Below are 22,616 nucleotides of genomic sequence, written 5' to 3'. Positions count from 1 at the left end.
TTACATGAAATTTACAAATTTCATTTACGGTCGATATAGCTTGATTCTGATCGTCATACTCCATGAAAATAATCTCAATAGAAGTGCTTTTTGACAGGTATTATCGCTATCCTCAATCGTCAGACCTTAAAGGATTTATAATGGTGTAAAGTCGGTAAAATTCCCATACATTCACTGTACTTTAAGCTTCGTTTGCCCCCCAACCAATACGGGGTCAGAAACGGTGAAACGGTCTCTTGCGCATGGTTGTTCAAAGTATATTCTATATCATATCGAGAGAGGATAAAAGGATAAGAGAAAGAATCCCCCAAATAGGCCCTATCCCCATTGTAATCCCTTTATACTCATTTTTATTTTGTCCTCCAAGATCCGGTGTTGCCAAGAGGGTTGAGTGATAGCCAATCATAAGTCCCCACATTGACATCTTCTAAAAATAACTATGAAGGTATTACGATGGAAATAAGGCCTATATGGAGGATTCCTTCTCTTATCCTTTTATCCTCTCTTGATAATATATATTAGTATATACTAAAACAGTGGATAGCGCTGAACGTGCACGTTGATTGGCTACTCAAACTCGGGATATTCTTTGTTAGTATATACTAAAACAGTGGATAGCGTTGAACGCCGTCACTGATTGGCTCGTCAAACTCCGAATATCCTGTGCTAGTTACCTCCGAGCAACTCGGGAAAAAATGGCGTCCCGATTTGCATCCGTGACAAGTGAAGAAAATATCCAAATTAATTTTTTGTGCTGTATATTACCTCAGTGTCGGTGACTCGCGTTGGATATTTACCTCGCCGCTTCGCGGCTCGGTAAATATCCACCGCTAGCCACCTCCACTTCGGTGAATAGTTGTTAATTATAATTCAACACATTGTAACAATGTCCAATTATGGTCATAGCGCGCTCAATATTCGCCGTGCGTACTTAACGTATATTTAACAATTATTCCATCAGCGCGCGTTGGATATGAGATGGTAAATAGCCAACGAGGCGCGTAGCGCCGAGTTGGCTATAACCACTCTCATATCCAACAAGCGCGAATGGTATAATTGTTTTATTAAATTCCTTAAACTCCAAAAGTTTAGAAGTACGAAATACGAGCGAAAAAAGCGAGAAAATCCTAGCGAAATCGCAAAAAGTTGATGAAGATGCGATGTTGTGTAATACCTCGTGGTCAGAAAGACGCAGGCTCATCACAAAAACATTTCTTACCTTTTCGCGTATCTCTAAGCTTCGAAAGTGATCTAAACTTTCCACAAAAACGTTTTTCTTTTGCTTTATACCGAAAGAAATTTCGCTTTCTGGTGTAAACCTTTTTAGTTTAGCAAAGCTAAGCGCAATCATTTACCATATAAAGTCAAACGAAGGTATATGAGCTGATAACCGAGATTGAGTGAACCAATCAGAGCACGAGAATTGCATTATCCGAGGTTGAGAATTTAATAACTTGCGATATACGTAATTTTGTGTGTCGCGGAGAAAAATGATAGTTTTCCAGCTTTTTTTCCCAATAAACGTAGAAAATTGTGCTTTGTCATCAATGTGTTGAATAATAAAACAATTATCCTGCTCAATTGCTCGGAATATCGCCTGATTTTAGCCAACGTGGCCTACGGCCTCGTCGGCTAAGTATCAGGCGATATTCCGCGCGATTTCGCAGGATAATTGTTAACTATTCACCTCCGAGCAACTTTCGCGGGATTTGCGCCTGAAAATATTGTAATCTTTGCAGAAATAAATGAGTTAAAATCACTTTTTTGTTTTATATTATCTCACTGTGTTAGTATACATGTATATCCTAAAACAACTATTCACCTCATGTCGGTAGCTAGTGGTGGATATTTACCACTACCCACCTCCACTTCGGTGAATAGTGGTTAAATATCACTTGAACTCACAATTTCCAGGTTAGACGACACTCTGAGAAATTTACATCTAAATCGCTTTAAATTGAGTCTGCAACTTATATCCAAACTTTACCTGACCGAAACTGGAATTTTCAATATCCATGGTTTGCCATCACTTGCTTCGATCCAGTTCTCTGTGGCATTACCGGTTCGTTTTGAAACGCGACTAGTGACCAACAGTTAAGGCCTAAAATTTCGCAAGTCAGGTGTAATCAAACCTATGTCTTTTACGGTAGTAATAGCAGCATTTTAATAACATCTAAGTTGTGCGGCAATTGCTTGGTTACCTTGGTGCTATTAAACTATCCCCCGTTTAGCTTAGTTTAGTTAATGGGACGCGGACGCGTAGTGGAGCCAGGATAGATGAACAATAAAGAAGTAAAACACATCAGCTGAGGGTGGGTGGGGCATCACCTAAGCCATTGCTTGTACCTTTTTGTATTACCACGGCAACGTCCATCATTCGGTCTAGTAATGAAGTTAATGCTTCGAAACACCAGTGAGTAAGAAACACCTGTTGAGAAATAAAGTATTTCATACATAATTTCTTTTAAAAACTTAAAGCGCGTTTGTAACAGGCAGATCCAGTTCGACTTAATTATATCATTTTGCTTACAGTTTACTTGAAGATAATTCGTGACACTCATATCTTTACGCTTCTCATAGGCCCAATAGGCCTTTTTTACAGTTGTTTGATCAGTGACCTAGCCTATAAATAAATGGCTGCGAGGCTGCCGGTGTCCTTGAATTCATATAGACCGCACTGCGGCATGTTATCATGTAACTTGTGTTGTTGCAATTCTAAATAGACTACATGAACATATTAGAAAAGCACAAAAGTGGTTGCAAGCAGCCTCGCTTCCATTCTTAGGTCAGGTTAGTTAGATACAACTGTAAAATGATCTGTTCTACTGCGGAATTTATAGAAAGTCCAGATTTGCAAGAAGCTCTACAATTTATATAACATACCATCTACAAGACTACTTGCTGACATTTACAAAACAGGACACTAAATGGAGCACCAAGTGAAGGTGGAGTCAGATATTAGGTTGTTACTCACGAACATGTCTTACCTTTGTGTTTCCCATCCTCCAGCCCCCAGGTGAATCTAGGCGGTGAAGCACCTTCAGACACTGTTGCTGCGGGTCTCGGATGTGGACAAACCGATGCAAACCGACCGAAATCCCAAATCTGTCGAACAAACATAAATATATACATTTTACATTGATCACTCCCCATTGGGGCTTTTCAGGCCAATGAAACATAACCAATGAAACAATAGAACAGAACAACTCAATTTTAAGAATCCCAACTGGCCGGAGGCAAACCTGTTGGCTATTTACAAGTGTAGCTGAGACGTTGAACCAGGGACTACCCGGATCAAATTCAAGGAGTGATCGGGACGGGTCTGAACATGGGATGTCTGGGTCTTGCAGCTTGCCTCAAGTATGATCAAAACACAGCGAAAGCATTGTAGAGTTGCCATATCGATTATCCATTGACTGGAGGCCTCAACGGACAGCATCACCGTCGAGCTTCTCCTTACAGACACCTCTCCAACGAAATTACTCCGTAAACAGCTGAAATTCAGACTGACAGTCATGTTTTTGAGATACCGACGAAAAAAATGCGCACCTTTGGTCTACTGTGGGTAAACCGTGAATCGTTAAATGAGGAGAAAAGGGGGATCCAAATTAGTTTTCACTCGAACTGTCCCAAGTCAGACAATCATTCGCCAGACAAACCTTTCAATAAATGCCTCAAATGTGAACCACACAGGGTACCCAAATTTCCTGGTCTGTGCTGTTTCAACTACAGCTAATGATTTCAGTTGGCTGCGAACCAGATTAGCATCGAATTTATCCGGCAATTGATGGCAATTTGGCTGGATGCATCTGAAAGCAAAAGACAGAAAATTAAATGCCCGTGCGTTTTAGAGTAGCTTGACAGTTAGGGTAATCGTCTTCGAGCATTCCACACACAATCATGAAACTGAAACAGCAGAGACCACACCACACTGGTATTTGCTTTCCGTACTCTTCGCGAATCGTGAATGCCTTTATATTTCCTATGGATCGGTCCCCTTAATGCAGTTCAGCGAACGGAAACAACAATTTTAAATATTTTCTACATCTTATCACCCATTTAAACAGAAAAACCAAATCAATATTGCTGAAAAACCGGCGATTTTTAAAACTATGACCTCCACAGCTCCTACAACTGAGCAAACTACAATCCTGGACAAAAGTGTTGGGAAGGCAGCGTCACTCCCCCCTTATCAATGTTGGATTTTGCACCAAACAAAATGGTGACTTTTCTTCCAACATTGAATATGGGGGAGGGGGGCCACAAGAGCATGATCTTTCCCAAATAGTTCAGCCAATAGTTAGAATAATCGAATTAGGTGTGAAGTGAAGTGATGCGCGCAACCTTCCCAACAACTTTTGACCAGGATTGTAGGTTACATCTACATTTACAAGTTCACGCATTTTGGAAAGACCCATTGACTTATGGGTGTTTCTGATTACGGAGCCTTGTGCACCATAATCCTTTTTGGGATATCACGCCAATACCGCGACAGAGGCCAGGCCACAAGGGCCGGGCAACAACACCGAAAACTCCGTGCTATCCTTGGGTGCATCCACGTGATGAGACGGCCATGTTGGTGTACAAAACAATAGAAAATAGCCCCACAAGTTTTGCATAAGGCATTTTCTGCATTGTTCTGCACACCAACATGACCGCCGTGACGTCATATGCAAACCGTCAATTGGCCATTTTGAGGTTGCGCGGGATACCGGGTCGAGAACCTTGTTGAATTGCATTGTGGGACGCATTTTCATCATTGCGTACGCGGAGCAAGAACTCAAGTTGTAAGAAAGCGATATGCAGTACCAGGAGTTAAAGCTTCCTAAACCACCAGAATATCGTATAATGGAAATTTTAAAACGATGGCTCGCTTGCCAAGGTGCAGTCTCCTCCGCAGGCGTTCTTTGTGTGGTCACGCAACGCACGTGTGCAACGCGATGTGTGGGTTGCGGGACCACACAAAGAACGGCTGCGTAGGAGACTAGCCAAGGTGCAAAATTGTCCGGAAAACGAAAATATTTGGTCAAAAGGTCAGTGAGATCGTAGCACATGCGACGTTTACTTACTAACAACGCAACCCGAAGTTAATTGTTATCGTACAAGAATATACGAAAATGTTTTCCTTTATGACTGCACAAACAGTGGCTCGTCGCCAAAACAGACCCACAATGCAGTTCAGTAAGACTCTCGATCCTGTCTCCCACGCAACCTCAAAGTGACCAATACTCTGTGGGTTTCTCAAAGTTCCAAAGAGTTCATCAACAATGGTTAAGAGCTGGAGCCTTCGGTTTATGGTTCTTAGGCCATAAGTCTTCAAAGGCCAAACCAGCGACATCCTCAAACCAAAGCACTCTCGACAGTTCACACTTGATAAAGATCATGGACAAGCACTTCTGGATAAGCTTTTTATACCTTATAAAGTGTACTTCGCAAGACAACACCTTCTCCATTAGTTCTGTGATCGATGCCTAAAAAATAAAGAAAACAGGCGCGCGAACGCTTGAAATCTTGTCTTATGCATTCTATAGTCATACGCACTAAAGACACTGAAGTGAGAAATCCCTTTGGCCTAGCGGTCTGCAAAAACTGATAAGGTAAGAGGTGATTCCAGCGTACGCATCCTTTTATCTTTATAGGGGTGCAAGTTTGACAACAATCCCTACAGGCGTACAGACTGTCAAAGAAAGAGTCGGTACTGATACTGCCCTTTAATACGTTTGACGATCCGTCTGTAGGCAGTAACACGTAAGCGCAGATCATACATGCAAATGCTTTCTAAGACCCTACCAGTTCGTACATATTGCGGGAAACCATTTCAGTCCCAACATATGTGGCATAATCATCTTATTTGTGGCCATTTGAATGGGGGATGACAGACCTTGGTAACTCACTATTTTTACAATCTTGTTCCCGGGGGCCATTCATCCCCCCCACCCTATAAAGAGCAAAGGTAAAGAATCACTCTGGGATGAGAGTATAAATTTGAAAACGTCGAAACCGAGCTTGCTCATAGTGCATTTGCGAAACGAGGTTTGCTACTACATATCATATTACCCACACCTTTGTGATGACGCATCAATAAATTTTTAATCAAAAATTCATTTATTTACTTCCCGTTGCCCATAAGGACAGATTTAATGATGTTTGCCTCAAACGAATGAACGTACCCTTAATTGAGTTCCAGTCGTTAGAAAAGGAGTTCTTACTGGACGGTGATCCCCTTTATGAGCCAAATGTTGCACGCTAGACGTAAACGATAAGACATTCTACAATCATCAAAGCACTTAACAACAATTTGACTTAGTCATTTGCGCACACAACTCAAAGCATGAAATATATTTTATGTGGAACACAATTTATGTGGAAAATATGAACCTTGGGCAATTGGCTGCGCTTTGTTGTCATCAGAGCCGTTTCCAGTTGAGTGTCGTAAGCGAACCATCACACTACAATGAATTCAACGGCTAGTTATTGACTTATAAGCTTCGCGCCACTTTCAACCAATGACAAGGCAAACCAAACCAAAGCCAATCGTGAATTGCACGCGCCGCTTTCCCGCGCTTTGATCAATGTACATGTACATGTAGTTGCTGTGAGTTGCAACAGGTTCATCGCGCAGCCGGTTTGCGCCAATTGAGCTTAGCTCGGTCACAACACTCGACTGAAAACTGCTTCGGCGTTGAGTTTCTCTCCCCAGTCCCCAAACATTATTGCCAAGCCACCTGTCGTTCTCCTCATCTGCAAAGTTAACGTTTTAACCAAAAACGTTCTTGCACGATCATCTTGAGAAGCAAAGCGTAACAATCGTCAGGTGCTGTTGTCCATAAAATAGGGTTTTTAAATCATGTTTTTAATAACTTAAAAGTAACTGAAATTTCGAAGAAATTAAGGCCTATAAGCTCTAATGGGTAGTCTTATTGCCAATACCAACGCAGAAAAACAAACAGACGAACAAACATAGGAAAACGATCAACGCTGTTGGACTTCAGTGTTCAAATCTATCTGTTGTAAGGAGCTGTAAGTTGTAAGTAGATAAATGACTGTCAAGATTTGCAGTATTTTAATACTGCGCAGTGACTGTCAAAATCATTGATTGTGGCGAACTTGACTCAATCGATCATCCTTTCATTTACTATTACAATTATTTGTTTTAAAGGGAACCTCCACTCTTACTACAGTTTAAACCGAAGGAAATTATGTTTACAAACAAATTTGTTCGAAATTTGTTTTTAAAACAGTGTTTATATCAAGAAAAGTAAAGTGAATTTTAAAATCGCTTATTTTCACTTTCAAATTTCGCGGGCGCAGCCACCTTAAACAATTGTGACGTGTTACGGTTGCCCTATTATTCTGACTCAAAGGGCTTTTGTCTAATAACAATAAAGCATCCGCAGCCGTAACACGTCACAATTATTCAAGATGGCTGCGCCCGCGAAATTTGAAAACAATCATAGGCGATTGTAAAACTTATTTATTTCGAATTAAATCACTTTCTTTGAAAATAATTTAAAGTAACTTGACTGGAACGGTTATTTCCTGTGATTAAAAAATATTCTTTTGTTAAAGCGGAAGTTCCCTTTAAAAAAGCTTAACAGATTGTTTAATGACTGCAACCACTCTAAGTTCCCACCTCAAATGAGTTACTTTTCGAAAACTATCCCGTGCAGATATTTAAATAACTAATTTATGCGCTATCACGTTTATGAGAGAAAACAAAAGGAAAGACGACTTTTATACAAGGCCTAATCAACAAAGTTAAGGCAAAAATACCTTAAAATTCTCGAGAAACTTGACACAAAGATCGAAGGGTGTCTTTTTCTGTTTTTTCATTAGTGCCTTAGTTCCTCAGCTCTATTTTAACAATTATACCCTCGTAATGACACAGATGGCGAATGTTTAACCTGGTTAATGCTACGATGCGATGTACTTTTTCGGAGGCGATTGGGAGATACTCGGAAAAAATCCGAGTGCTCCATGCAGCACTCCGACTTTTTCCGAAGATCCCCGATTCACCATCGAAAGAAAATAGTCATCTCGTCAAGTCTACCTTTGGCACGTCTACTGGGCCATACCATACGAAAACACAGTTAACACATAATTATTATACAGATGCAATTGTGGATAATGATTATAGAATAAAAAGTCTTAAACGGCATACTTACACAGCAACTTTGTGTCTTATTGTTGGATTCCTACGGAGCAATAACCAATAAGCCCGTAAGAAATAAAATCGAGGCGAAAATATCATTAACGACAGTTCTGAATTTTGTACTACGTAGTCCCGAGTCCAAAAGCGAGAACAGTGCTTTCGCACTTCATGTTAAGTTGACCATGTGTCATGTTTTAAAAGTGACTTGCGCTTTGAATCGCAGGGAATTCTGGCCATCATGATGCAAAAATACCGTTCAAAAAAGTGCCTAAGACATTGCTTAAGTTTGAAGTCTTCATGCAAAGTAATTTATAATAGCGGAGTACCATACTTAAGAAAATATGGTAACCCATCGATGAAAGAAATCCTGGTTTTAGCTACGACGTCATCAGCGACCGTGCGTCCGTCCACCCTCTCCGTGTATGCCAATCTGACCAGTATCACGTAAAAATGGCCGCCTCAGTGAAGGGTTTTGTGTGGTGGTTGTGCAAACATAATTGCTTTTTATGGACTGTTCGAAATAATTCTTCACGGAAAAACCTCTGCTAAAGGATGGGAAAAATATCAGGGAAATAATTTCAAGTAATTTTAGAACGGCAGCTGGAAAATAACATGGAGGAATTGAGGTTAGTGATGAAGATAAACATGAGCCGTAATTTTGAGTACGTTTTTTAAATGCACACGAACTACAGTAAACACCCGCATATAAGAACACTGATTTCAGGTTTCAGGCTCATCGTGTTCTTATTTAAGGGGTGCTAAGTGAGAAATTAGCCTAAAAGTGTTCTTAAAATGTTCTTAAAACTGGTTTTAGAGTTTGTAATGGTCCTAAAAAAAAAGTACTTTGATATTGAGTTACTGTATTGTATTGTCATTTCCTTATTCTAATACCCTTTTCATTTGCATTAAGAACATGTTTTATTTATCAGGCTGAATTTGTTCTTATTTATGTGGTGCTTTACTGGCCAAATCTCTGCCTGATGTTCTTAATCCACCACTTATTATATGCGGGTGTTTACTGTATTTCGTGGCCGTCTTTTTCGCGTTGATAAAATTAGATATTCTACGCCACATTGCTATAAACATTTAACTCCAGAAAAATTAATTAGCTCCAAACAAATCAACGGTGTTAACACGGGAACCAAAACTAAATTGGACCCGGATACTGAAGCCAACCTTTTCGCAGGATATATCGAAAACAGATTTTCGTCTCAATACAATGACCCAAACCTGATCTTTTTAAACGTTACACAACGATTGCGTAGGCGCTACCTCATCAACCAAAGAGGAATTTACCGGTAACCCATAAATTACGACAGTAAAGTTTTTCTACCCGGCTTGAAAATTTATCAGCCTTTCTCGACATCAAACACTCACTCAACGGCAACGGACTATCTACAATCGCGGACTATAAACCTACAGATTCCCGCAGTTACCTGCTGCATTCATCCTGTCATCCACAACACGTGACAACTGTATTCGCTGTTTTCGCAAATTCCATAATACAGTTCAGTTTGGGGGGTTATTTGCATTAAAACAATGGATGATACAGTCCCAAGGGTAAATAACTTCTACTGTTTTTATGTAAAGATCCCCCAAAACGTATTGCATAATGGAATTGGGAAAATAGTCAATTCCCCCACATTAGCCTCCATTTCACGCTAGATCCAGTCTAACCGAGAAAACATGAAACCGGCCTATTCAGTAACTGTCCATAAGAAATCACGAGATAGATAGTTTTACCTTTTCAATTTACCCTTTTGCATCAACACACTGGGTGTTTCCATCCTGGGAAAGAAAAGAGAAGACAGATTTAAAAGGTCTGAAATATTATCTTTCAAAAAAAAGCATATGGTTTTATCAGATAAGCCTAAAACATTACTTTAGAAATTGTTGAAAGAAATAGGATGAGGATTGTTTTAAGTGCGCACTGCATTTGGTTACTTTACTCAAAGTTAATCAAGGGGCTGGTTACAAAACCTTAAATCCTTCAAATGCGAGAACCATGTTGTCACAATCAATGTTGAATTGACCGTGACGGTGCACAATCTTTTGTAAGTTTTGGATTTCACGGTCCGCCATTATTCACGTTGCAAACTGACCGATTGGACCTCAGAGGGTTGATTCTAGGGAAAAGTGACATCATTGACTCACTAGTTTAAAATTTAAGCGTGTAAACGCAGCTTATTATATGTGCAAAACACGGGTTTAAAAGTCTGAAAGCCCGAAACTCCCGTGCTGCATATTAATTTAGCCGCGTACACACGCATTGCATTCTTAAACTGGTGAGTTGTACAATATTTTATTTCTAAACATTACAAGTACTGTAACAAAAAGTACTATATATAAGTTAAGAAAAAGGAAACCCAGAGATTAACCCTATGTCAAGGATCTCCTAAATAGTAAGGAATCAACAGAAATATATAAATATAGCTATAAAATTAAACAATTATATAAAAGCCACTTTATAAAAATAAAAATAATAAAATAAATAAAATAAATCACAGAAAACATCAATAAAAGAAGTACAGAATGTCCATTCAATAAATATTCATGTGATTCTTCAATCTTAGTTTAAACTTGTTAATATTTGGACTATCAGTGCAATTTATTACATTACATGGAAGATCGTTCCAAAGCTTGATTACCTTAAGAAGGAATATTTATAACAGTTTAATTTTGCGAGTTAAAGTTAGTAATGGCGGACCATTTCATTGGAAAATTCCAGTCAAAATAAACAGGTATCTTTTTTAAACCAAGGCTTAAAACTTGGGTCACTCCAAAATCCAAATAAAAATAAAAATAGACTTTTTGGTCATAGTAGCACTTTAACATAACACAGGGCGCCATTTGGCTAGTGATCAATTCCAAATGCATTTTGCCAGTTTAATAACGTGATTATTATGAGTAACCACATCATCTACTTTTTATATCGGAATGTAGGCCATTTAGATGCCTCAGTAGTCATGACACTACTCCACTTGAAATTGCCAAGTCTAATGCATCGCACTTTCGACCAGAATGCATTGCTCTATGGAGGAGCCTTGCTTTAAGCAGGAGTTACAAAGTACAACGACAAACGAGTTTCGACCGCTTTTGGTAGGTCCTCATGCAGAGGAGTGTATTTTCGAAAATGTGATATAAAAGAGTTGCCATGTCCTGACAGCCATGCAACAGCTTGATAACCAAACTTCACACATTTGCTTTAATATCGTTCTTTTTTCACTTTGAACCTGCTTGTCATTGGGCAGTAAAATAGAGATACTTGTGAATATTACATACATTTCAGGGTGTAGCGCAAAGGATCCTGTCTTCGAGAGTCTGGTTTGAAATAGTTTGCTGAAAAATTCATTGTCACTTCCTAAAAAAGACAACAAAAATATTCTTTTTGCGTTTTCATTAGATAAAGATAAAAAATAAGACCTCACTTTCCAGCAATCGTTCAACATTTTCGTACCGTAGCCTCGTTGGTATGATAGTGAGACAAGGCAAATATTTGCTGGCCAATTTGCATAGTCCATAGCTATCGGTGCACACTACGCGAAGGGTGTCATCATCGGGCACACAGAAGCAAAGAATGTTATTGCAAGGTTTCCGGTTGACTTGTGTCACTCTTGTCAAACGAGAAAGCCTCTAATCATGGCTTCCCCTCTCTTTAGTAAGTACCCCGTGCGAGGAAAGTGCAGTCAATTGCCAACGACGCAGGGTACTTGCATGAGAAGTTCATAACCCAGAAGTTCCAGTCGATCTCTCTTATTTGGCCTTGGCCCATCAGTGTACGGTATTATCTAAATTTAGAATACAGGTCTCGCCAAAAAAAAAGCCAATCAGATTGGGCCTAATGACCAAAACTCTCCTGATTGGTCCGCACTCAAGTAGCTGCACGAGGGATTGCACGTGCTAAATGCAAAATCGTGCCCGGAAAGCAATGCCGCTACGTTTTGTTCTCACCAAAATCTAGCAGTAGCCGTTCTAGCAAAAGACAATATCGTTAACTGATGGGTCTTATTCCATCGCTTTTGTGTTATTAACTCCTGCTTATATAAAAAGGGTGCATGAAAAGGGTGTGAAAACGACTTACGACTGGGCTTCATTGCAATTTTTTTCACTTTACAACACTATGGTAGGATTTGAAACTTCTCTTTGACCGTACCTTGCATACATTGTAAGAAAAGTTCACCAAGCATGATCCGATTACTGTTAAGAAATCCAAGAGCCACGTATGTCACCTAAAATTAAACATAACATTTTGATACTCTACCAAGTTAACGAACCCTAATCGAACAAAGACGTCTATCCGTTTAGTTAAATAAATCCTCGCTCGTTCAGTCGCTTGGGAACTTCGCAAGCGGAGAATTCATTTGAAATTCAGACTGTAATCCTGGACATATTAATAAACTAATCTTTAAGGACTATATTACAACTTAACTATACTATACTAAGTTATGTTTAAATATAGATCTATTTTCAAGGGTAGACATAAAACGCTCGGTATTCACCTTCAGCGTGCACATTGCAATTCTATATTAACAACATGGCTTGGGGTGAGGAATGGGGTCCCTGTGGGGCTTTGGTTATCGTTGTTATCCAAAAGCACAAATTGAGAAAGGTCGTAACTATTTTCGCCCAGGAATGTAGCTATTGTAGTCCTGTCTCTACTCTGAAAAATATAGCCCATCAAAATGTTCGTCGTTTAACGAGTCGACACTCGCACCTCATTATCTATACAGAGATGTTTTCTCGGCATTAAGTCTCGTTTATGTTTCAGTAACTTTGTTGATAAATTATAAGCCTAACGTGTTAAACCACAACTAACAGATTAGCGATTGACCAGCAGAGTACATGCAAAAGACATTTTCCTAATAAAACCGCTTATTTTGGATATGCCGCACATGTGCCTTTTGAGGGAAGCTCAAGGTACTCCAAGTTGAGCCCCGTTGTTGAGGAATGTGAGACCTCTTGAAATTGTTGGATGGGTGACGTCCTAAATTACGTTGGTGGAGCATACATTGGTCAAAAAATTTAAAACTTAATGTGGCTCAAAACAGTCTCAACGCTTCCAAGCAACGGGCTTATTAGAAGGTCGGCACTACAACGCTGTATCATGTATTAGCAATATTGTGGTACCAAATGAAACACGGATTATTGCTGAACAAGATGCAGTCACTATTGTGACGTAATATGTCACTGTGGCAACGGGCAAGCCCTGTAAAAACACCCTTTATTTTGTCTTTAGTTGCTCATATCTCAAAAGCGAACTCAGTGACCCCCACTTTTATTTCTGAAAAGTGATCAGAAGGGCAAGATGAAACTTCTGCAAAGTTTAAAAAAATTCTGTACAGTGGATTCAGAGCCACCTTAATTCTGTGATTCTTTATAGGTGGCTCTGAGTTTGCAGTAAAAAATTTCTTAAACTTTTAACAAAAGTTTCATCTTGGCCTTCTGGTCACTTAAAAAAGGGGGTCACCGCGTTCGTTCATGGTCATATTAACCAATGTAATTTCGTACATAGTATTTAAAGACTTGACTTAAGTACTATGTCCTTTTTTGAACAGAATACTAAAAAAGGCCAATGTTTTCTACAGTTCACGAAATTTTACATTATTCCAAAATGATTTCTACGTGTGATGTTCTTTTGCGTGAAAACACATGAAAATTATAGCGAACGAAATCCAAAAATCGAAAGCACTTTTTAATTTTAAAGTTCTCATTACTTCATTTGCCACACCGTCCAATCGCATTCCAAGAAAAGCACATTAGGCTTTGCATAAAATAATGTAAATTCATTAAAAGTGGTCTCACGTTTGGAATTCTTGCAGTAATATAGCGTCTCTTTTGTAATAAGGAGTCAACTGGAAGTAAATAAGGAAAGTTGAGGTTCACATTGCAACCAGTCTGACAATCAGACATGACTCAACGAAATTTGAATGTAGCTTGGAAAGCTGTGATTCGAAGACCCAAAATTTAAACGCTCCGTCCTGTCTAGTGTCTTCATCAGGGGTGATTCAAAGTTGTTACAAGAGTCCTGTTATATGCTACCAATTTGCTACAAAAAGGAAAGGGTGTGCCTATTATAGTAATTAGCGTACTTTTCTTTCGGGTATTTGAACTGTAACCTTTTGAGCTACATTCATACTTTTTCAAACCGGAGTAGCATCGAACTGTGTCCAGTAGAAAATAGTTCAAACGTAAAAAAAAAAAAAAAAACAGACTCGCATCCCCGATGTCATTTGCTCAGTTTCCATGCAAATATATTAGCGATTAACTAGGGATGCTTGCTTTATGATAGTACTACCCTTCGGCCGACTGGAATCTGACTTACTTGGCCAGAAAAGTGTCGAATTGTGAAGGCTGGATAAGAAAGTTTCGCTGAAGAGTAGTTTGGATGTTTCTTATTGAGAGAGTCACATTTCTTGACAAAGTCAGCATCAGTATTCTGCAACGACTTGCAATCTCGATCCAACAGTGATAACAGCCCATGAGGTGGCTGAAAAAAAGTAAGATACTAAACGGTAAGAATCCTGCATGAAAAGAAAAAGTAATCAGAAAGATCTGGAACTTGTGAACGTTCATATTTGTTTAAAACTAGCAAAATCCTAATCATCAAATTCAGCAAACATAAATGTTAATCATTATCTTAACTAAAATAGCATCGTAGTATTGTAACAATACTATATGTTTAGCTGCGAGTATACAGAGATACCATTCAACTGAAAAGTTTAAGACTACTCAACAAACCGAAGCTGATATCGGCAGCTTCTCTGTCAATCAACTCTTTAACCAAAGGAAACCTTCACTCCCGCTTTTTTTATCTGAAGAAATTGCGTTTGCAGTTTGTTCCACCAATTAAGCATTTGCGTAGAGAAGCCTGAAAAATTCAGGACTTCAATTACGTTCATAACTGCGAGGATCATAGCTTCACTTGATTTCATATCCGCAGTTCAATTTATGTATCATTTCATACTTCATTTCGTCCGTTAATAGCGGAGCTCGGGCGCGCAAAGCAAGGCAGCGGAGCACCATGGGTAAGGTTTTTTGGTAAATCTATCCATGTGAGAAATTTCGGTTATGACGTCAGTGTACGCCCGTCCGCTCGCACGTACAGACTGTAGGGGTGGAGGTGGGGAGGCAGGGCAGCCTCTGGGGATGGGAGAGTTGGGGCAATTTTCTTTGGCGGGAAATCGCATGGCAGCGTTGCATTTGGCAATCCACGTTTTCTAACTTACATTTAGTAAGAGCTCCACAGCTTTTTTGTTATCATAGTAGGGCACATTGTAGCTGCGAACGCCTTCAGATTCAAGTTCTGCCTGATAATGGTAAGCAAAAAACATTAGCACGAAATTCAATTTCAGACACATGTAAGTGAGACAGTTTGCTAAGGAATCGCGATAGAACGCGTTTTATCTGACCTGCATTATGCTTGCGGAGTGAGAAATATAGATAATTCTGTTCATAGAAAGTGCGACGTACGGTTTACTCACGATTTGCAAACGAACGAAGGAGGGAGATTTCCAATGTTTTGCAAGGAGTGAGTAAAAACCCGGACAAAGCACTTTCTATGCTGTAATTTATTATGTATATAACGAGAATTAAACATATACTTGAAATTAGTTTTATTTTTCCGATACCAAAAGCTTAAATGAAGAATACCAAAAATTCAAGACTGATCTAAATGACCAAACGTAAGAACAAAACAAATCCAGTTTCCAGTTCAGCAACAAGTAGACCAAGGGCCTAATTCAGACTAACTGTAAAATACGGGAGAATTCGTAAATACAAAGTGGAAAATGTTTCCGCTTGTCCCTAATCACTGTCAGATTCAATCGTGTAATGGCGGGGCTTCGTGCTGTGCAAAGACAAACTCGGACTCTGCGTCGCGTGTTTGCATAACTGTCTTGAATTCTCCCAACTCCCCAACGGGAATCCGAAACCACGTTTCCGAAAGACAAAGATCGAGTTCTGATTTCAATACCACACTTCTAAGAAGCCATTTGAGTCCTTTGCACTGATTGGCTAAGTGATTCTACTATGGTCGGTATATTTTTCACATGTGAAGTATGCTATACGCAAAGCTGATTGGATTTATCGCCTAAAAGTCTCCCTATAAGAATAACGGCCTGGTGCTGCAAGGATATTCGAAAAAAAAAGAAATGTAAGTATAATTCTGACTTTTCAATTATAAATGCATCAAGAAACTGAAAGCTAAGGATAGATAAGGGAAGTGTACAAACTACTGTACTTGGAAAACAGACTCGATCTGTAATTTCATTTGACAGTCTTACAAAACAGAACATTCTCAATCTTTTTTCTAGATGTTTTTATGTTAACGTACATGTCGTATTACCTGTTACATGCCAATCAAAGTTATTTACAAGTTCAAGTTTTATCTATAAAACAGTGACTATGTTACGTTGTTACGATAAAGTGTGGCCTTAAAATATTCCTTTATTTTTTGCTGCGACAGGAGGGGAAGAGTGCAACATAAAATTAAACGCCTCCGTAACAAGTACAAGGAGGGATTACGTTTTTGCAAACGTTGGCCGTGTAGCACTTATATTTGAACAGACTTGACTGATTAGAGTGTAATGTGAAGTCAGTAGGGCTAACGCTCACATGGTTCATATGGGGTAGATACTTAGCACTTCACATTACACTCTAATCAGTTAAGTCTGTTCAAATATAAGTGCTACACAGCCAACGTTTGCAAAAACGTAACCCCTCCTTGTACTTGTACATTGCCGTGACTTTAACATCGTCAGTTCCCACGGCCTGCTCTCGTCTGCCCTTGTAGTTCAGTCGGTAGAGCAGCGGTGATCTAACCCGAAAGTCGTGGGTTCAATTCCCACCCTGGTCAGAGTGTTTCTATGTCCTTGTGTGCGCCCATTTCCATCAGTAGGGCTAACGCTCACATGGTTCACATGGGGTAGATACTTAGCACTTCACATTACACTCTAATCAGTTAAGTGTGTTCAAATATACGTGCTACACGGCCAACGTTTGCAAAAACGTAACCCCTCCTTGTACTTGTACATGTTCATTGCCGTGACTTTAACATCGTCAGTTCCCACGGCCTGCTCTCGTCTGACCTTGTAGCTCAGTCGGTAGAGCAGCGGTGATCTAACCCGATGGTCGTGGGTTCAATTCCCACCCTGGTCAGAGTTTTTCTCTGTCCTTGTGTGGGCCCATTTCCATCAGTAGGGCTAACGCTCACATGGTTCATATGGGGTAGATACTTAGTACTTCACATTACACTCTAATCAGTTGACTCCGTAACAACCCTTGCTTCATGGGGAAGAAAGCAACAATTTACTTTAACAAACTTACAGATTCAAAATAAGAGCGGCGATGGTTGAAACCACAAGAGAACAATACCTGCTCCCACGCAAAGACTCTTTGGCTGTAGAAATACGCCAGTTGTTCATTGGCTGTATTGATGCTCAACTGTTCAAGGCCATTTATTTCAAATCTCTCAGAGCCAAATACATCAAGTAATCCGAGAACTGGACCAACAGACTGCCTGAGGAGACAAATCGGTATAGTTTTGACATTCACAATGTGGAAATTACCAGAGAGGCACAGAAGCTAAGGGAGGTATGACTTAAGTCCACGGCAATTGCTTGAATGAGAAAGAAAATTCGAAACTGACGGAACCGGTTTTCTCTCTTGCCGGTGTGTGTTTGCTAAGAAGGACACGAATTGACCAAACGAGAGGTCAGTTCTACAGTGCATTCTCTCACAAAAGGTCGCTGAAGAGTGTCCATCTTACAGTGACAATTAAAAAAAAATGCAAAGTTCACGTTTAACGACTAGAAGCGAAAAGAAAAAGTCCTTTTGAGCATTGCGTACTGATAAACTGTCCATTGAAGGATCTTTATCTAAGTGCTGCCCAGAATTCTTAATTGAAGGGGGTGCATTCCATTAAAGAGTAATAATGTAATGGGGGGGGGGGAGGGAAGAGAGGTAGGAAAGTCACATTAGTACGTGGGTACCCCCTTACAAGCTACATTAAATGACCAGTCTCGTACCTGTTGAATTCCTCAGTACTGTCCTTTAAACAGCTGTTCACCTTCAATACAATCCAACTAAACAATCGGCTGTACAGAGCTCTGGCCAAATTATCACGCCCTTGAACCGCAGAATCCACGCTCTTTTTCACTGAAACTCTTACACCTTGGAGATAGGAACAAACAGTTAATAATTTACTTCAACCCTTTCATTCCCACAATCGAAAAGTTCATTATCCTAACTAGTACTAAAGAGATCTTTGTTGGCTAGTCATGAGAATTTGGTGTTATATCAAGATCACCTCTAAAGCTGATAATAACCTTCATTCTCAATACCTGTCTGACTGACATTTCATTGAAATTGTGAGGAGAATTTACGTACCGAACACTACTGGGAGTCAAAGGGTTGATATTTCAAAACTGGTTTAACAGGTCGATAAAAGGCGAGGCCAATCCGCATAATGGAGCGTAACTAATGGTATGCTTGCGATGCCAAGTGCATACCACGGAGCTTAAGCTCGTTTTTCAGCCACAAACGACAACCGGAAGTGACGAAAAAAAACACGGCTTCTTCACGAAGAATAGACCCAGGGAAAATGGAATTTATTCGATAACTAGACAGCGTACCCAGGATTCCAGAGGTTTTTTCTCTCTTAGAGCGACGGATTTGCGAGTCGCGGAGCGGCGAGAAAAAGCTCTGGTACAGGTCGTTGAGAACCTCACTTCCAAGGCCCCGTTTGACTGACATCGAAAAAACTGGTTCCCACGGTACATCCGTCTTATTTACTTCGATGTCAAATTCAAAAATTCAATGTTCCATATAAAACTTCGATTTCGAATATGAAAATAAAAACTTGAATTTGAAATTTGGATGTCAAATTCCGAAGTTGAATTTTGGCGGACATACTAATATACAAAAAACTAAAAAAAGTAGAACCCACAGAACTTTTTCTGCCTTCAAAGACTCGATTTCCGGAACTTTGCAACGTTTCGATTATGGCCACAGTGGGCACGAGAAATCAGGATGACAGCAATTGAAAACTTGTTTGAACTACTTTCTGTTGCTAAACCAATCAGAGGACTCGTTAGAACTGACAAGTTCCCAGAACCAATCGAATTGCTAGGGTCAAAATCTGACTCTGGGAAAATAAAACGGCATCCCATTGCACCGGCCTTTTCAAAGAACTCAACGGCCTGCACCAGAGGTTCTTCCTCGCCTATTCCGTCGCTCTGAGAGAGAAAACCTCTGGCAGCCAGAGTATAGACACCGTGAAGATAAAGTTAGTCTTGGAAATAGAATGATAAAGGATTTTTTCCCCTTAAAGTTGTGGAACGTCAAACAACGAACGCACTGTTCACACAAAGCAAATGATGCGGTCTCGCCTTTTTCTTATCAATAAAATGGAACTCGACCTTTGTCGGGAACAGTTTTTGTCACAATGTTCTTTATTCTTACCCTTCTTGAAAGGAAAAACTTAACGATTTTAAGGGCAGCCAAGAAAATGCCAAGAATTTAAGTATTACAAGTTTTACCCAGTTTCAGCATCTTAAAGCACTGAAAGTACCTCGACAGAGCCGCTTTGACAAAACAAACTGAAATTCAACGATACCTTTGTGACAAACTCTTCCAGTGATTAAGGACAATCCCAGTGAATCCACTGTAATACCGAGCAGAGAGCTCGCTGAAAGGGTAATTTACCAGCAATGGTCAAGGTCAGTACTCTTGAATCGAAGAAAATAAGACGCAAATAAATAAAATAGCGAATTTATAAGAAACTGAATAGGATAGGACAAAACTTGTAGGGAATGAAGCAAACTCGGGACAGCTGTGACGTAACACTTGGTTCAGGTGTACACGGTTTGGAGTGAAATACCATATTACCAATCTGGCAGTAATACTGGGGCATCTTTAGGATTTAGTCAAGGGAGATTTTGAGCCGAACTGTCCCCCTGCTGTAATGGGGTCCGGCAGGCATGAACCCCAAGATATTTTGAAATTACGATCTTTGGAAACTTGATTTCAAGGGATGATTGAAGATTTTTTAGTACTTCTGAAATCATCGCTGTTATGCAAAGCACTGATTTCAAACAAGGAATACGCTTAAATCTGGAAACAAAAGCAATGTTTGTCTGCTAGTGTTTCGTGTCAAGAGAAAATGAGGGGACAGAGAGGGAGGCGGGATATGTCATGTCCACGAAAGTTATTTTTAGACGAGCGGAAGTCTTTGTTCTTGCGGAAGTCTGTCTTCCGAGACGTCCGCATGCAGGTCGGCCTCGGTCTGATGTTTGAAAGAAAAGCAAATATTTAATGTAATGGCGGACGAAGTGGACTTAACGCTTGTCGATGACTGCATGCAGACGTCTCAGAAGACAGACTTCCGCTCGTCTAAAAATAACTTTCGTGGACATGACATAACCCGGCTAACGCCTTGAGCCTCCCTCTCTGTCTTCTCATTTTCTCTTGCTCGTGTTTGATTTTTTTCCTTAATTTAGCGGGTCCGGGATCCGACCCTACATGATATATGCGTGAGTGATTAAGGAAATGATGAATTGATTAAATTTACACTGGATCGCAACATTTCGGAACGCCATTTCTATCATGAAATTCCTCTTCGTGACTCCGTTCAGTCAGTTTGAAGTTACCTACCACATTTAACAGGTGCAGGGTTCTCAACGACGGTTTGCAAGTTTGATGGAGCAAATGCAATGTTACCAATGTGTAGAATTGACGCTAAACATTTCAAAGTATTCTGGATATCCTGTGAAAGATAAGCCACCTTTTGCAATTATTGCTGTTTTCAATTGGAAGGGGTAAAACGGAACATGAGGCCTAAGCGAATCAATTGCGTCAGAAATACTGTAGATATCTAAGGGCCGATTTACACGGTACGATTCTTGTCGCATGATACAACCATTTTTAAAAAGGCAAAAGTTCGAGAGCGATTTTGACCCGACAAACAAGTGTCATTCCGGCGTAACGCGCTCCCGACTGCAGTGCCGGAAAAGATTGGGACGCGAAACTTTTACACGGCACGTACCTGTAGCCACTATTTTCCTCTCCGGAAATACTACATGTCCCTTCTTCAGGCAAAAGACGAACACACATTTTGAGAAGACAGGGTTAAATTTCTCCAAGATACGAAAATTTCAAGTAAGATTTCACTCAACTAACTAAACTTCAGCTTTTCATCACAGTTTAAATGAAATATCTTCAGTGGCTAAGGAATATTCTAACACACCTCCCTGGAGAATCCAACCGCTTGCATGTAATTGATCAACAGGCCATATTTCTCACTTTTCAGTTGCTTGCTGGTATTATCTTCACTGGTAACTGAAGGATCATAGCTCAGATATCTGGGTGTAAGAAAAGGTACAGTAAGGTTCGAAGAACGGTAAAAAAACGAAGAGTAAATATGTAACTAAAATAATTGGAAACCAAATAGGACAAGTTCAGGGGTCATATGGTGTCGAAACAAAACAAAATGTTCTTTGGACTTTCCCAAGATTTCTATTGTTTTATTAAAGATCCCAAGCTGTTCTATTAAAAAATCTATACGAACTTTGGTTCAGTATTATTCATTTTGAAATGACTCAGATCCCCACATAATTCAAGCTCCCACCAGTCTCCAATAGCTCAGTGGTAGAGCATACGAACTATTATTATATGGCAAAGGACTGGTTCTTTCTCGGTCGGGATTTTGCAGTACGGAACGTTTCCGTGGAAACGGTCCAAGCCATGTATTTTTGTTTCGAAGCAAAGCCGGCAAATTCATAATTTGAAACAACTTTATTTGAAACCAAAACTGCGAAAAAATTGCCAATATTGTCATTCTTCACCAGAAATCAGAAAACGCTAAAAAGATTGTTTTTTTTTTGCCGATTTCAAAGGTGGATGAAGACTTCAGACGAACATTTTAATCCTGAAGACCTGGAAACTTTTGATGCAGAGACTGAAACAGGCATCATCGACAGCCAGGAGGCCATAGACGATTTTATCAACCAATAGAAAAGTACAAACACAAAAAGAAGACGGCTACAGTAATATGAACACTCTTCTCCGCTGTATGGAAGCTAACAGTATGAAAAATGAGAAAATTGAAAGCTTCCTTGCGTCCGAGCTTGACCACCTTTTGTCAAAGAAACAATGCCATATAACAAACAACTTACTAACCTCACTTGCTCGAGCCAGTACGGCCCTCGCGCTCGGTTAGTAAGCGGTTATTAGGGAGCTTAAGCAAAGACAACGGCGACGGCAACGAGAACGTCAAAAAATTTGCATATTTAGTGGGTAAAACAATAGCTTTGCACGCCCCGCACGTGCGTTTTTCACTTTTGTCCATTTCGTTGCCGTCGTCAGCAAAACAACAACGTGAAATAGCCAAGTTTTTGGTTTTATGAAGAACGTCAGCACTTGAGGATAAATTTTCGTTTTCTCTCCTAAAATGGAGTGCCGTTCCGAA

The 22,616-nt window shown here is 39.9% G+C and overlaps 1 protein-coding gene and 1 long non-coding RNA gene across 2 annotated transcripts in view; one reads left to right on the top strand and one right to left on the bottom strand.

Annotated features, from left to right (window-relative positions):
- The window catches only part of LOC138032561 (myosin IE heavy chain-like), a 56,778-nt gene that overhangs the window by 13,728 nt on the left and 20,434 nt on the right, over positions 1-22,616 (bottom strand). Inside the window, exons 7-22 of the mRNA XM_068880268.1 lie at positions 21,396-21,510; positions 20,804-20,915; positions 19,767-19,838; positions 18,178-18,322; positions 17,525-17,669; positions 15,379-15,459; positions 14,475-14,639; positions 12,306-12,381; positions 11,435-11,513; positions 9,896-9,940; positions 8,166-8,195; positions 6,171-6,246; positions 5,416-5,471; positions 3,660-3,809; positions 2,988-3,105; positions 2,347-2,428 (exon numbers count right to left, since the gene is read on the bottom strand). Coding sequence (XP_068736369.1) covers positions 2,347-2,428; positions 2,988-3,105; positions 3,660-3,809; positions 5,416-5,471; positions 6,171-6,246; positions 8,166-8,195; positions 9,896-9,940; positions 11,435-11,513; positions 12,306-12,381; positions 14,475-14,639; positions 15,379-15,459; positions 17,525-17,669; positions 18,178-18,322; positions 19,767-19,838; positions 20,804-20,915; positions 21,396-21,510 — 1,547 coding nt within the window. The remainder of the gene's footprint in view (positions 1-2,346; positions 2,429-2,987; positions 3,106-3,659; positions 3,810-5,415; positions 5,472-6,170; positions 6,247-8,165; positions 8,196-9,895; positions 9,941-11,434; positions 11,514-12,305; positions 12,382-14,474; positions 14,640-15,378; positions 15,460-17,524; positions 17,670-18,177; positions 18,323-19,766; positions 19,839-20,803; positions 20,916-21,395; positions 21,511-22,616) is intronic.
- Positions 8,642-22,180, top strand: LOC138032562 (uncharacterized). The gene is made up of 3 exons (XR_011128402.1): positions 8,642-8,778; positions 21,459-21,526; positions 22,045-22,180. It is a non-coding gene; the product is annotated as an uncharacterized lncRNA (long non-coding RNA).

The sequence above is a fragment of the Montipora capricornis genome, chromosome 14 (genome assembly GCF_036669925.1).
Source record: "Montipora capricornis isolate CH-2021 chromosome 14, ASM3666992v2, whole genome shotgun sequence".
Lineage (NCBI taxonomy): Eukaryota > Metazoa > Cnidaria > Anthozoa > Scleractinia > Acroporidae > Montipora > Montipora capricornis.
This window is presented reverse-complemented; position numbering and strand designations above follow the sequence as displayed.